The sequence below is a fragment of the Aspergillus alliaceus genome, assembly GCF_009176365.1.
Source record: "Aspergillus alliaceus strain CBS 536.65 unplaced genomic scaffold BDW43scaffold_19, whole genome shotgun sequence".
NCBI classification, from domain to species: Eukaryota; Fungi; Ascomycota; class Eurotiomycetes; order Eurotiales; family Aspergillaceae; genus Aspergillus; species Aspergillus alliaceus.
This window is the reverse complement of record NW_022474702.1, coordinates 179,333-192,819: the sequence shown is the minus strand read 5'-3', so window position 1 is coordinate 192,819 and position 13,487 is coordinate 179,333. Positions and strand designations below refer to the sequence as shown.

Here is a 13,487-nt window from a genome sequence, read left to right as displayed (position 1 = left end):
TAAATATTGATCTCCGCCCTTCGCGGAGAATGTAGATGTAGGCGACGCAGTGTTTATGCATGTTTCCAGTCAGTAGATCCTGTTAGCCTGAGACATTTCTTGCTACATTCATTATCCAAGGCGACGATGATGGGAGAGGATCAGGGCAACCACCGCACGTGCGCAGCGCGTACATTCTTATTCTATTCATCCGGTGCCATTTACACCTCCCTGTTCTATTCAAACAGCTAGCTGGATGTTACCCCGCAGTTTATTCTCATTTCTCCCGAGAACCTTAAGCTCCGAATAAGATTTATCATACCTGCTTAAGGTTCTTATGGTTGATTAGAGATCTCCGGTTTGAGAAAAGATGCGCCTGAAGCTTATGACACCTTGGTTACAAGAAACAGACACGCAGACACGACTCCCCCCCCAGCATCCCAACCGACAAAAAGTACAGACCACAAATCTTTTCTCAATCTGGTGTTCTGTTGAGGAAAGGCACCGGAGATATCCCGAGCCAAGAAACGCCTGAGGGGGCTGACATGAAGGATCGTCTCGGACCTTCTCCAGGTTTTCTTCCCTTTCCCCCATTCAGGCTAAAGAAGGCAATGTCGACGACCAAGTGCCGAGGGACGGCGACCCCCTCCCTTCTCCTCCAACCATGGAGAGTCCAAGCCATAGTAGCAGAAAGTAAGCTCTCCCCGCCCAAACCTAAAAACCCGGTCATACTCCGAGTATACTATATCGTGCGTGGGGGAGAGTAGACGGGCATTGGAGGAAGCTCTTGGTAACGCCAGCTTTTTGTTGCTTCCCCGGATAAGATCAGCGGGGCCATGATCGACCCCCACGTTTTTTTGGGGTGCTTTGTCCTACCCCGGACTTGGGGTGGAGCGTGTGTGTGACCGTGTGATGTCGTCGTGGTTGTTTATATAGCTTGGCTTGGATCCGAAGGCGGTTCTGGGGTTATTCTTTCCTACATCCCTTCCCTTCACGCCGGAGTGAATTTCTTTCATCGTATTACTGCTGTGGTTGATACCTATATATCGATGGATGACGGCAAGATCACCGACCATGAGGCGATGGGTGAGAAGGCGAATATGACCCATGAGGAAGTCGTGCATCTGGCCGAGTTGACCCCCGAGGAGAAGGTCATCGAGAAGAAGCTGCGCCGGCGCATTGACTGTTTGATTATGCCGCTGGTGATTCTCGTCTATCTGATGAATTACATTGACCGGTACGTAAGATCTCGACAATGACCAGCATGTAAAAGGAAAGGGTGAATATTGACTGAGACGCATGGCAATAGGAATAACTACGCAGCGGCCAAACTACAAGGTCTCCGGGAAGATCTCAATATCGATGACCAGCAATACCAGACCGGCTTGTCTATCCTCTTCGTCGGGTATATCCTGATGCAGGTCCCATCCAATCTCCTGCTGAACTACATGGGGAAGCCGTCGCTCTACCTGGGCTTTTTCACCACCGCCTGGGGCTTAGTCTCGACTTTGACTAGTCAGGTTAAAGGCTACGGGGGTATCGTCGCGTGTCGGTTTATCCTGGGCCTGGTGGAGGCCCCGTTCTTCGCCGGGGTGCTCTTCTACCTCTCCAAGTGGTATACGAAGAAAGAGTTGGCCCTGCGCATGAGTATCTTCTACTCTGGCTCGCTGCTGAGTGGCGCCTTTGGCAACCTCATCGCGGCTGGCATCCTGAACGGCCTTGCCGGCCACCGAGGGATCTCCGCCTGGCAATGGTTGTACATCATCGAGGGGTCCATCACCATGGTCGTCGGCCTGACCGTGGCGGTATTTCTCCCCGACTTCCCCGACACCTGGAAGCTGCTGTCGCCGGAAATGAAGCACGTCGCCAACCGGCGCCTGGCCATCGAAGCCGCGGAGGCGGATGTGGACGAAGCGGGCAAGATGAGCCAGGTCAAGGGGCTGAAGCTGGCCTTCAGTGACGTTAAGACCTACGCGCTCGCCATCGCCTACATGTCTATCACCGGCGCCAGCGGCTTCCAGAACTACTTCCCGACGCTGACCAAGACGCTGGGCTACAACCAGATCGTCTCCCTGCTGCTGGTGGCGCCGCCTTACATCTTCATGGTCGTGTACAGCCTGGCGCACTCGTACATGTCGGACCGCCTGGGCAGTCGGTTCTGGTTCTTCGTCTACCCCATCCCCATCACCATCGTCGGCTTCGTCATCTTCATGGAGACCGACGGGTTCGGGCCCCGATACTTCTCCTTCTTCCTCATGATCTTTGTCTTCGCGCAGAACGGCACCGTGTACTCGTGGATCGCCAACGCCATCCCCCGACCGCCGGCCAAGCGCGCGGCGGCGTACGCCTTTATCAACTCGGTCGGCAATTCGGCCAGTATCTGGACGCCGTATACCTACCGCGACCAAGACTACCCGTACTACCGACCGGCGATGGGAACGTGCATCGGCCTCCAGGTGCTCGGCGGAGTCATGGCGATCCTGATGTATTTCCACCTGCGGACCCTGAACAAGCGGCTAGACCGGCTGGAGGACGCGGACGTGACTTTGACGCCGAAAGAGCTGGAACGGTTACAGAAGACGGCGGAAATCGAGGGGATTGACCTAGCGGCGGCGCGTCGGTTGCAAAAGGGGTTCCGGTACATGATTTGATTTAGTTTGATTGTTATCATCACCGTTATTATTATTATTATTTTTATTTTCATTATTATTAATAAATTTTTTTTTTCCCTTTTATGTTGATGGTTCATCGTGTCACGAGACACGTATGACCCTAATCATGCAACTTCTTCGAATTAGAATGGAACCGTCTGGGATGAGGAGTGAGAACAGAAAAAGAAAGGGGCAATGATCCCACGTAGAGTCTTATGTTTATTAGAAGATACGTGTCGCGGGCGGAGAGAGCGACCGAATGCACGATTGCGACCGCGACGAAGAGTCTCTAGGATGCGGGGAAAGTGACCGAATGAACGTGCGAGGCAACTGGCATTCCCATGATATCATTGCACATCCCTTGCGTCCTTTTGAGGGGTGGAGCATAGCACTCCGGGAGGATGAGAGAGAATTTGGTGCGGAGGAGGGGGGGAAAACCGGGGGAAGGATGATCGTCCTCGCTCGATGATTGGAGACGGAGGACGATGGTCCGTCTGCAAATAAGAAAAGTGGTTTGAAGTTCATCATCGATTCGCCGGATTGGGTCTGCCTTGGGGGTCACGTGTGGACAGCGTCCAGGGTCGTTACAGCGATATATATATGGGTTATCAGTATATCTCTCTCATCCCCCCCCCCCGGGTTACTGTCGCCTCTCATTCGCTTTGGAACTGTCGATTTGATCCTCTTTCTTGTCAATCTCCTACTTACTGTGCATATCTCATCGATCATCTACCCCATTCAACTCCAGTGTCCCTCCTATTTATCCACCATGTCGGCCAGTCTCATTCACGCTTCGCGTCCCATCATCCGTGCTCGCAGCAGGTCAAATGCCATGCGCACCTTCTCCATCGCGGTGCCGGCGAGACTCGAGAACGAGTGGTTGCAAATGCCCAAGCCCCGCGGGTTTCTCGCCGAGTATGTTCCTGATCATTGTCTTATATTGTGACGTCATGTTGGATCTCTGGGAGGTTCTGGATAGATGGAAGAATGCTTCGAGACTGACGAATGCCGAATAGTAAGGATACCACTCCTCGTTCAGAGATTCGGTACACCAGAAAGACGGAGGTCGACACGCTCCGACGTCTGCAGCAGAAGATGGCCGAACATCGCCAACGTCTCGACGAGCTGGAGAAGTCGATGTGAGTCATTATATACCCTTGGTAAATGACGATATGGCAGTTGCTGACACGAGATCGATTCTAGTCAGCAGTTCACGCGGGTGCAGGGGGTCTTCTAAGCTTTACTCAAGTGCTATTGTTTCGCAGCTCTGGATTTTTCTACTTTTTCCTACCCAACAATACCCTGGACCCGGCCATCCCCTAGACTGATTCCATTGGAGGCCGTCATATACTAGAATGGTCGATCGGAGAACTTCCTTTTCTCGTAAGAAATGACCTCCCCATTTACCCCCACCCGGAATGTCGAGCAGGACCTGATAGCGAGGAGTGGGGACTCATCTGGAATGAAGCATTGTATATACCACTGTTTTACGTATTATGGAATGTCACGTTGTTGAATTGTGATCATCCGATCTAGGACCAATTGACGCGTTATGCGTCCTCTGTACATTGCCCATGCTCGTAGTTTGATTTTTTGGTGAACTTTTGACAGGGGCTGGCGGAGAGTGTTGATTCATCTCAACTGCATCTGAAGCTTCACGGCCCGATCCGCGTTCCACGGTTCTACTGACGTGATAACTCACGAAAACCTTTACTCCTGTCAAAGGTCCTCTATGAAGCATGGCGTCTCATTCTTCGCGATGTTGCAGACAATGGGTGGAGGTCACACGCGGAGGCCTACTGCATAGCCCTCGTGGTAGGGCGGTAGCTATCCGTTCGGACCTTGTACTTGTGATACCTGTGAAACATTGTGTGATATCCCCGGCGCTGCGTAGAGCTTCGTGCGATCCAGCGCATTCGTGGTAATGCTTAACTATGCAAGGCATGGAATTGGCGCAAAAGGACATTCAGTGCATATAATAAACTAACGGGTTTGTAATGTCTTCTCATATTACGTCTTAGATAGTCATGAACATCCTTACATGGGTCCCTGAATTGAGCTATGGCGTGGAGAATCAGTAGATATCACGTTGATATATTCCTCTGGCACCCTCGAGCTACTTTAATCTGTCTATACTTTATAGACACTATGTCTTTCGGTTGATCTCCACATCAGCTTTGGTGTTCAAGACCATGGCCTCGCCCCTTAGCCTTGATATCCGACCGGGCCAGAGTAGCAGGACCCGCGTACAGCTCGTCGCTTATAAAAGCTAAGAGGAGAAATTCGCGCCCAAGGAAACCACCTCTCTGCCGGGAGGGATTTGTCCAAGACCCCCCTGATCAGGTTGACGTGCGAGGAAGTGCTATTTATGAGTGGCCCATATCTGTTTCTCAAGACTGTCAGAGCATCCGCATCATGTGTACTGAGTCATGAAGATCCTCTCCTCGCCCACTAAGAATGCTTGCTCTCCGCCATGCAGCTATCGGACGTGCAGTTAGGAGCGAGAGGACCAATTACGGCGCGCCGCGACCGTCTAACGGCTTTCATGAATCATGATCCAACGACCCGTCTCTCGCGCGAGAGGAAGGGGATCCATCGTAATAGCATTAATGGGCACTAACTAGTTTCAAGTCCTTAAACAGGGATAGAGGCGACAGTAGGTGACGTTGATCTTCAATTCCCCTTTTCTTTTTTGTTGGTGTCCTTTCTTGGCTCTTCGGACACGTTTGGTCTTCTCCGAAAAAAGCCCTAGAGTCCGATCATATACGGCGTTCGGTGATATCGGATTGTATCTCTAGGGGGAAAAAATGCGACATGCTTATGATACAAAAGGGATATAAATACAAATACCCTCTACCTAACAGTATCATGCTCTCTCCAGTTCCAGACATCTATAACCCCAAGCAGCTATCTCATCAACCATGGCCCGCATCTGGTTCATCACCGGCTGCTCCTCCGGCCTCGGCCGCCAAATAGCCATCGCAGCAGCTCAAACCGGTGACAAGGTCGTAGCCACCTCGCGCGACCCATCCAAATTAAACGACCTGCAAACCATAAGTATAATCCCCACTAAGCTTGACGTAAGCAATGAGTCCGAAATCAAATCCGTCGTCGACACCGTCGAGTCCACCATCGGCCCCATTGACATCCTCATCAACAACATCGGCTACATCCTCGAAGGCGCCGTTGAAGAATGCAGGTAAATTCAAATCCAGCCCCTCCCATTGCCACCCTGCACTACGCATATAAACTGACTGAACGACAAGTAACGACGAGGTACTCGCCCAATTCGACACGAACGTCTTCGCCCAGCTCCGCGTGCTGCGCGCCGTCTTGCCTTATATGCGCGCTCGGCGATCCGGCGTCGTGGCCAATATCGGCTCCATCGGTGGCTGGCATGGCGAGGCGGCTGCGGGGCTGTATTGTGCCAGTAAGGCGGCCGTTGCGATCTATACCGAGGCGCTGGCGGCGGAGTTGGCGCCCTTGGGGGTTCGCGTTACGTGTGTCGAGCCGGGGTATTTTCGGACGGGGTTTCTGACCCCTGGGCATCGGGTGGTTGCGGGCTCTCGCATCCTGGACTTGGAGGCGACTACGCGACTGATGCGCGAGGGGCTTGCGGCGTATAGTTTGAGGCAACCGGGGGATCCGGTGAAGGGGGCACGGGTCCTGGTCGAGGCGTTGACTCTGTCGGGGCGCTGTGAGGGGAGGGAATTGCCTGTGAGGCTGGCGCTGGGGAGAGATTCTCTGACTGCTATTGGGGGAAGTTTGACGAGGGAGAGAGAGATGTTGGATGGTTGGGGGGAGATTGTTGCGTCGACGGATTGTGATGATGTGATGGGCTGATGATTTGACATTCGACTGACTTGTTTGGTCGGTACGGTTGATGAGGAAGTTATAGGATTATGACTTGGTTTAGAGAGCATGCGCTTGATTGTTTGATTGTATATGGGTTTGTTCCTTTTTTTTTTTTTTTTTTTTTAATAGAGAGTAAATTGTCTATTACTGGGGAAGGGAGGGTGGATATCCATCTAACATACCGGAGTATATCCTAAGCACGGGGCGTAGGTCTTTAAAGTACCTACATTATTCATATGATTTAACCTATGACCGATCTTAAGTCTGTTTTGCTAGCACTTCTGATATCTTCAGCCATTGCGACCGTGAAATTCGTAATATGTGATTCATGGTGTAGCATGTAGAGAAGCTGGTAGTGATTGGGTGAGTTGTCTGTACAGTGCTATATCCCACGAATTATTTTGCCTTTTGCAGGATTTGTTAGAGAAGGATTGGTAAAGTACAAGGTGACAACCATCAAGCTGGGCCGTATGTACTCCGCTACAGATAGTGAGACATGGATATTAACATATCCTTGGCAGTATATATAAAGAGAGGCCTCGGTGATAGAAAGGCGGGAAAGTATCACTGACGCGACTAGTTCCTGTATCCTGGATTCACCCTCCTGTGTATCTCTACAAGGTCACTGAAGATACCTACGTCAAGTTATAGGTAGGAGGAAGCTATATTATACAAGATAATACGAGAGATCACAGTTTTCGTCCAGATCCCAGAAATCGGAACGAAGGATTGGGTATGATCTGTTGGGAAAGGGCCTAAAACGCAGCGCACATACTAGAAACCTGCACAGAAGGGTATAAGCAATATATAAGTGCGGCTCTACATCAAGTAGGGAGGACAGGCATTGCGCAAGTGTCTGCACAAGGTCAACAGCGTGCAGGGATCTTGTCCAACTGCCGAGAATCAGCTTTGACCTCCAAGGCCCGACACTTTGGAGCCGAGTTGTTGCGCTGCCGACAAGACAAGATTCGATACTTGTGCAAGTAGACTGTGCCGCAGTGCATGGCGGCTACTTTGGCATGAGCCTTCGTACCAAAAGGTCGCGTGCACATATCCTTAATTTTTGTAAGGCTAAAAGGGTAGGTGTGGTATTGGATGATCCCTGTGTGCGTTGAATGTAAGTATGTATTAAATTAGGGTTATGGAGGTCGGCTGGCTCAGGGTCGGCATCTTGATGGAGAACAAATGAGGAAGAGTCAACTAATGAAACATGGTTTATTTACTTACTCGTTTAATAGAGTAATGACGATATGATGCGAACCGTTAGATTGTTAGAAAGTATTTTTGTCGAGACAGCCAACAAAACGTTTAGCAGCATTAGAATTGAATAGACTTGGAGGAACTGCCTGCTATCTTCCTACAGAATGCTAACGTTGTGCAACATGCATGAAGGGTGACACTGCAGCTGGTCCATGTCTAGGTAGTTTGGCACTAGTACATTTTTCTCTCTTTTCGGGGAAAAAAGGAAAATAAAAGAAAAATGAAAACTAAGGAACAAGTCTAGAATCGAGGTACCTCGGTCATCTTCCGTGGTATTCACTGTGATACAAGTGCATGATATTGAACGTGAACTCTTGTCTCTCAGGCTGCAAGGATAAAAATAACATGGACAACTCAACTCCGATGGAAAAAACGGCCTGGTACGATCACTCATCGCCACCGACTAACCTAGTTCAAAGAAAACAAGAAAAAAAAAGTTAAAAAAAAGAGAAAGAAATTGTTGACAGAACTCGGACCGTACGAGACTGAGGTTCGGATGAGAGTTGAGCTCGGGGGGATGAAGCTCCAGAGAGCTCCAGAGTCGGAAATGATGTGTCGACAAGGATGCAAAGCTCGGCACGTTTTGGTCATACCTTAATGAGCCTCCTTAATCCCCATTGGAAGGCCCGGAGCAAAGTGGATATGGCGATCCAGCCCTGCAGAGAAACGGAGAACCGATCCTGCCGACTTTAGATCCTTTTCGGAGGGACTCATCTCCACGCGGGGAATATGTCCGACCGTGTAGCCCTAACTCTATCACCGGTAAACGGCCGGAGATCCTTGGTAAGCGGTCCCTAGGAGGAAAATTGAGCCGGTTGGACCTTGCAAATTGGCCCGGGCGATCAGTTTCCGCGATGCTTGGCAGGGCAGCCTCGGAGGAGAGTGGACATTGTTCCATCTCCGGTCAATGTTGGCACTCTCTATGAAGTCATTGTATCTCGAGGATTTCGATTCCGATCTACTTGACGAGTAACTTGGGAGCGGCCGGATGAACGCGTGTCGACCGTCTCCGGCATGCCTGAAAAGGGTATGCGTAGGTATCACACGAACCGGACCATGTCGTCTACATAGTCAACATTGGGTCTAGTACAGGTGGCTATTCCTTTCCAGTTTAGGCTACACTCGGCGACTCCTATCGGGGTACTGCCAAATTCGTACAGAGCATGCTCATACATCATTGGAGCTGATCTTCCCCTGCCCGGTAGCTTTTGTATAGCCCAACCATCGTCCTTGAACGTACCATGGTTCATACGCGAGGAAGTTGGGAGCGACCCCTTTCTGTGTCGGTGCGCACAGTCCCTATGGTCATATAGAACCGATCGACAAGGGGTCCCATGCAAGCCTCAAAGCCTCAGCACGTCGATCAAATCATAGACAGAGACACGCCCCATTGGCGTACTGCCCTGCCCGTAGATACAAACTGATGATCCATCTATGTCCGACATTATGGATCCCCTTTGCGCGCCTATTACGTAGAGCAGAAATTCTGACGCCATATGGTCCTATCATTCGACCCCTTGGAGGTGTGACAAAGTATACCATCAGTGTATCTTGCTAACCGACGTACGTCGGACCCATCGTAGCCAACATGACCTGGTAGGTCCGCTGTTCATTGGGCAGTGCCGGGATTCATTTTCGTATGCCTGGCTCTACACGTGCATGCGATCTTTCCGTACAATTGTAAAACGGCACTGGGTTTGAATTCCGTACAGATTGCCTTTCCTCCAACGTGGCTGCCACCCGCATGGAAGACTCGCGATGTGCGGCCAGGAGACTAGACCAGACCTGACCACCTGAGGCTCAACAGACGCCGGGTCCACTGGATTTTCGGCAGGCTCCAAGGGCGCAATATGCTTAGAACGCCATGGCGTATAGTATGATGACTTTACTCAGTAGTATTACGTGACATTGCTCTCGCATTCGGTAACTGAGCGTTTCAGACATGGTATGGCATTTGGAAGGATCACAGTAAGGGAAAGTGGATCTCAGGCGTGGTCCCGCCAATGGCTAGACAGATCTATGAGGATTCAGCTGCAGTAAATCCCGTGGATGTAAGCCGAAGGAAGAGTGCGGAGGTTATTTTGGAAAGGGAGAAAATAATGACCCCAGAGGGATTTCATGGTATGGTTATGGAAGGGAATACTACGATTCTTAGGGGATAGAACTACCCTCCGCTCCGTTCAACTTGTCTTTTCTTTCTCTTTCTCTCTCTACCCGACAGATAGGTAACGGCCAGGTACAGTACCTCATGCAAAAGCTACAGTTCGCTCGAGCGTGGTGTACCCCTGGCAAACTCGTGGTTGACAGACTTCATAGATCGTTCTATACGGTAGGGTTTAGGTAGGGCTCGTGATTGGGCGAGGGAGCTTCGGAGTTGTGAAGATGTCCATTCTCTTCCGCGAGCTAGTCGCTGTGAGCAAATAGGCTCATGCTTATCAAAGGGGGGTTCCAGATGGGCTGTGATGGGGCATCTCTCGTCTCTCATTTGTTCGGTTTTTATTCATGGCCTCGGATTTCCCAAATCACGTCCCCCTTCTCTTTGTCACTTAAGTTATCTTGAACGTCGAAATCGCCCCCATTCCCGAAGGTACCAATAAAAGTGTCAGACAAGAAGGATTCATACCCGGTCTTTAATGCAGTCAGCAATTAAAGTAAAAATAATATGCAGAAAACAATAGACCTTCCATCAGAAATATAAAGCCAACGGGGTCAGCGATAACCCTCGTCGATTCTATTTTGACAAGACACACAACTCATCAAGACTTGCTCTGAAGTTGGCTAAAATAAAAGAATATTAGCCCTACCTTGGCGTGATCAAGTTCCAACCGCAACAAGCAACGGTTCAGTCTTTGTGTAATCTTTTGTGTGTGTTTTTTCTTCTCTACATCACTTCCGTCGGGGAAGACGGTTGTTTTTCGACCCAATATGCCCCGTGCCCCACAGAAATGGACACCAGAGGAGGACAAGCTCCTCTGCCGAGAAGTTCACAGTCAATGTGAGTCGCTTTGTGGCAGCGCTGTCATACATTCCCTGTCTGACTTCAGGTCTCCTTGCCTAGTGACCGAAGGGAGAGTACGAGATTGGCGATCAATAGCGACCAAGATTCCCGGTCGAACTAATAAAGATTGTCGCAAACGCTGGCACAACGTACTGTCCGGCGGATTAAACAAGGGATACTGGACAGAGGAAGAAGACAAACTCTTAACTCACGCAGTACAAACACATGGAGAAACGTAAGGATACTCTGATCATGGTCCGCGAAAGAACCCCGTGCTGACCTACGTGCTAGATGGACCGTGGTCGCAGATGTCGTCAAAACACGAAGTGCAGATCGTATGTACCCCTTACGCCCTTCCTTTTCTTTTCTTTCTTTCTTTCCTCTCATTATCCTTTTACTCGTTGTCTAATTGTACGATGCTAATCGGTCGTGTGCAGAATGTGCCAAGCGGTGGAAACAATGCCTTGATCCCCAACTAGACCGCAGTGAATGGACAGAGCTTGAGGTATGATTTAATAGCTTCCGAGGATAGAGGAAGGCGACGCTAACATGCGAGGCCATAGAATCGACGGTTAATGGAGGCATGCGCTGTCAAGGGGCGCCGGTGGAAAGAGATCCAGATGGAACATTTCCCGACCCGGTCGCGGAACTCGATAAAGAACCAGTAAGTAGAAGCCCCGGTCGCAAAGATAATGGAAACTAGAAGCTAATCAGGACTAGACACACGATTCTCACTCGTCGATACAACAAACTAAAGAACTTGCGAGAAGCTCAGAATGCTGTGAGCGTCGAGCCTGTACCTGAAGACGCTAGCTCGACGCCGAGTTCATATGAGGACTCGGGAGACAACACCATCGATAGCAGCGATGAAGATAGCGGCCTGGGAAGCGGCAGCACAGAGAGCAGCGAAATTCATGACCCCCGTATCGCCGACGACGACGTGCCGATGAGCATCAACCCCGCAGATATCATGGCCTTCCCACCCCATGGGGTACCGGGGCATAACGGCATTGTGAACGGTTCATCATGGAATATGGCCGGCGCATTGTCGGGAGATCCTTGGGGTTTGCCCTCGGTAGGCGAGACTGATAGCATGGGAATCTTCTTCGGTGGCATGATGCCCGATCTGCATACTGTCCCGCCGGAAGCATTGCACGGTTTCAACCTTGAAGACGCGGCCACAGGCAAAGATTGCATTTGCCCCAGCTTGATATCACCCACAGAAGAGTTTCCCGGTGAATATAACCATGGCGATAAATTCTTCGACGAGCTGAGCGTGTCAGCCATGGATACCGAGGAGCAGACCCTCATGTCGTTGCAAGAAACTGTCACATCCGGGAAACGATGCGGGAAAATCGTGCTGACGGTCGAGGAGCCCGACAATGATACGGTTGAGTCGTTAGTACAAATTGCTTTCTCAAGCAAATCGCGGTTTCATTTCGCCCGCGAGTGACCATGTCGATTCAGTATAGACCAATTGGGAGTTTGAGGCTTGCGGTATTCTCGTTGCGATCATGGCGAATTTTCTCGGCGCTCTGTTTCATTGAAGTGGCTTTATGCGGTTATATCACTGAGCTATGATTTCCTTCCTTCCTCCCCCTCCTCCCCCTCTTCTTCTTCTTCTTTTTGCTTTTGTTTTTCCTTTTTTCTTTTCTTTTTGACGTGAAATGTATGAGATGAGACATGCGATGGAAATAATTTCATCAACACCAACTTGGACAAGAGTCGAGCGGACTTTCAACTTTGCCTGCTTAGGACTTCGTCCCAACTGTATCCTATACCAATTCCTTCTGACGACTGTGTTTCCTTTTTCTTTTCTTTTACTTCGATAGATTATTGAATATGGGCGGGTTGGTGAGACTTTGAGTCTGTATGATGTCGACATCATGCTAAAATCAAACTACGAAAGCAATTTCGAGCTTCACTTCTTCAAGTCATAGCTTCCCTTTTCCATATATACCTATCAACCTAAAGTGTGTACCGTTGTTCTAGCTAAAGCTGCCTCGAGCTTTGTGCTTTTCCACTATAGAAGGACGACCGCTTCTTTGTGGAGCCGCACTTTCTCATATCCCCAAAAAATAGGTATACCTTCCTTAACGACGTTGGGGGACCCTATTTTCTTACTTCGCTAAAATAGCATGTTTCTAGAGACTGGTTAAGCTCGCCGTAAGCTCGCAAACAAGGGGTTAAATCCGCCAAGGCTTCCGCTATACTAGAGACGCAGACGCTAAATGGCACACTTGCCATGTTACCCTGACATATCTCACCTTCAACTGGATAGATCATTGGAAGCACAGTTTACGACTCTAGAAAGAAACCAGCTGTGGGGTACCGAAGAGGTGATGATCAATCCTAATTGAGGCTAATCGACTACGGCACAAGCACCTGAGCGGTCCTCTGGCTCCCTGATGTGCGATCCACCTCACAGTCTAATGCGAGGGACCCTGCGCGGTTCGATACCACACGAAAGGTATACCTCAAAAAATCAAAAGAGTGATGATGTACAAGCTGAGGGTGAAGGAGCCTGGTGGCATGAGACGAACAAATCGACAAGGCGTTCGGAAACGAGCAGGGAGAGAAGAGCTAAGCAATCAGATCCGGCCCCTTTATAATCGATCGGGTGGAGCGGACCCGCGTAGGGCTCTCCTGCACGACGTCAACGGGACGCAGGGTTCGGGACTTACCTTATAGTGCAAAAGAACTGGCCCAAGCGCAGATGGATCATTAGACCTGCGTGATATATG

The 13,487-nt window shown here is 50.1% G+C and overlaps 4 protein-coding genes across 4 annotated transcripts; all 4 read left to right on the top strand.

Annotated features, from left to right (window-relative positions):
* Positions 1 to 841: 841 nt before the first annotated feature.
* BDW43DRAFT_319060 (putative MFS transporter) lies at positions 842 to 2,630 on the top strand (the record flags this gene model as incomplete). Its single annotated transcript, XM_032048824.1, has 2 exons — positions 842 to 1,216; positions 1,289 to 2,630. The coding sequence occupies exons 1-2, from the start codon at positions 1,029 to 1,031 to the stop codon at positions 2,628 to 2,630; spliced, it is 1,530 nt and encodes a 509-aa protein (XP_031900804.1). The 5' UTR covers positions 842 to 1,028.
* A 769-nt stretch (positions 2,631 to 3,399) lies between these two features.
* BDW43DRAFT_310639 (uncharacterized protein) lies at positions 3,400 to 3,867 on the top strand (the record flags this gene model as incomplete). The annotated part of the gene is made up of 3 exons (XM_032046998.1): positions 3,400 to 3,545; positions 3,647 to 3,769; positions 3,834 to 3,867. 3 exons carry the CDS (start codon positions 3,400 to 3,402, stop codon positions 3,865 to 3,867), a joined length of 303 nt encoding a protein of 100 aa, XP_031900803.1.
* Positions 3,868 to 5,499: 1,632 nt separating this feature from the next.
* BDW43DRAFT_274714 (SDR family oxidoreductase) lies at positions 5,500 to 6,588 on the top strand. Its single transcript, XM_032041764.1, has 2 exons — positions 5,500 to 5,829; positions 5,897 to 6,588. Exons 1-2 carry the CDS (start codon positions 5,552 to 5,554, stop codon positions 6,471 to 6,473), a joined length of 855 nt encoding a protein of 284 aa, XP_031900802.1. The 5' UTR covers positions 5,500 to 5,551; the 3' UTR covers positions 6,474 to 6,588.
* A 4,082-nt stretch (positions 6,589 to 10,670) lies between these two features.
* On the top strand, positions 10,671 to 12,196 carry BDW43DRAFT_310637 (Homeodomain-like protein; the record flags this gene model as incomplete). Its single annotated transcript, XM_032046997.1, has 6 exons — positions 10,671 to 10,740; positions 10,804 to 10,978; positions 11,035 to 11,078; positions 11,181 to 11,248; positions 11,307 to 11,407; positions 11,464 to 12,196. 6 exons carry the CDS (start codon positions 10,671 to 10,673, stop codon positions 12,194 to 12,196), a joined length of 1,191 nt encoding a protein of 396 aa, XP_031900801.1.
* Between the last annotated feature and the right edge of the window lie 1,291 nt (positions 12,197 to 13,487).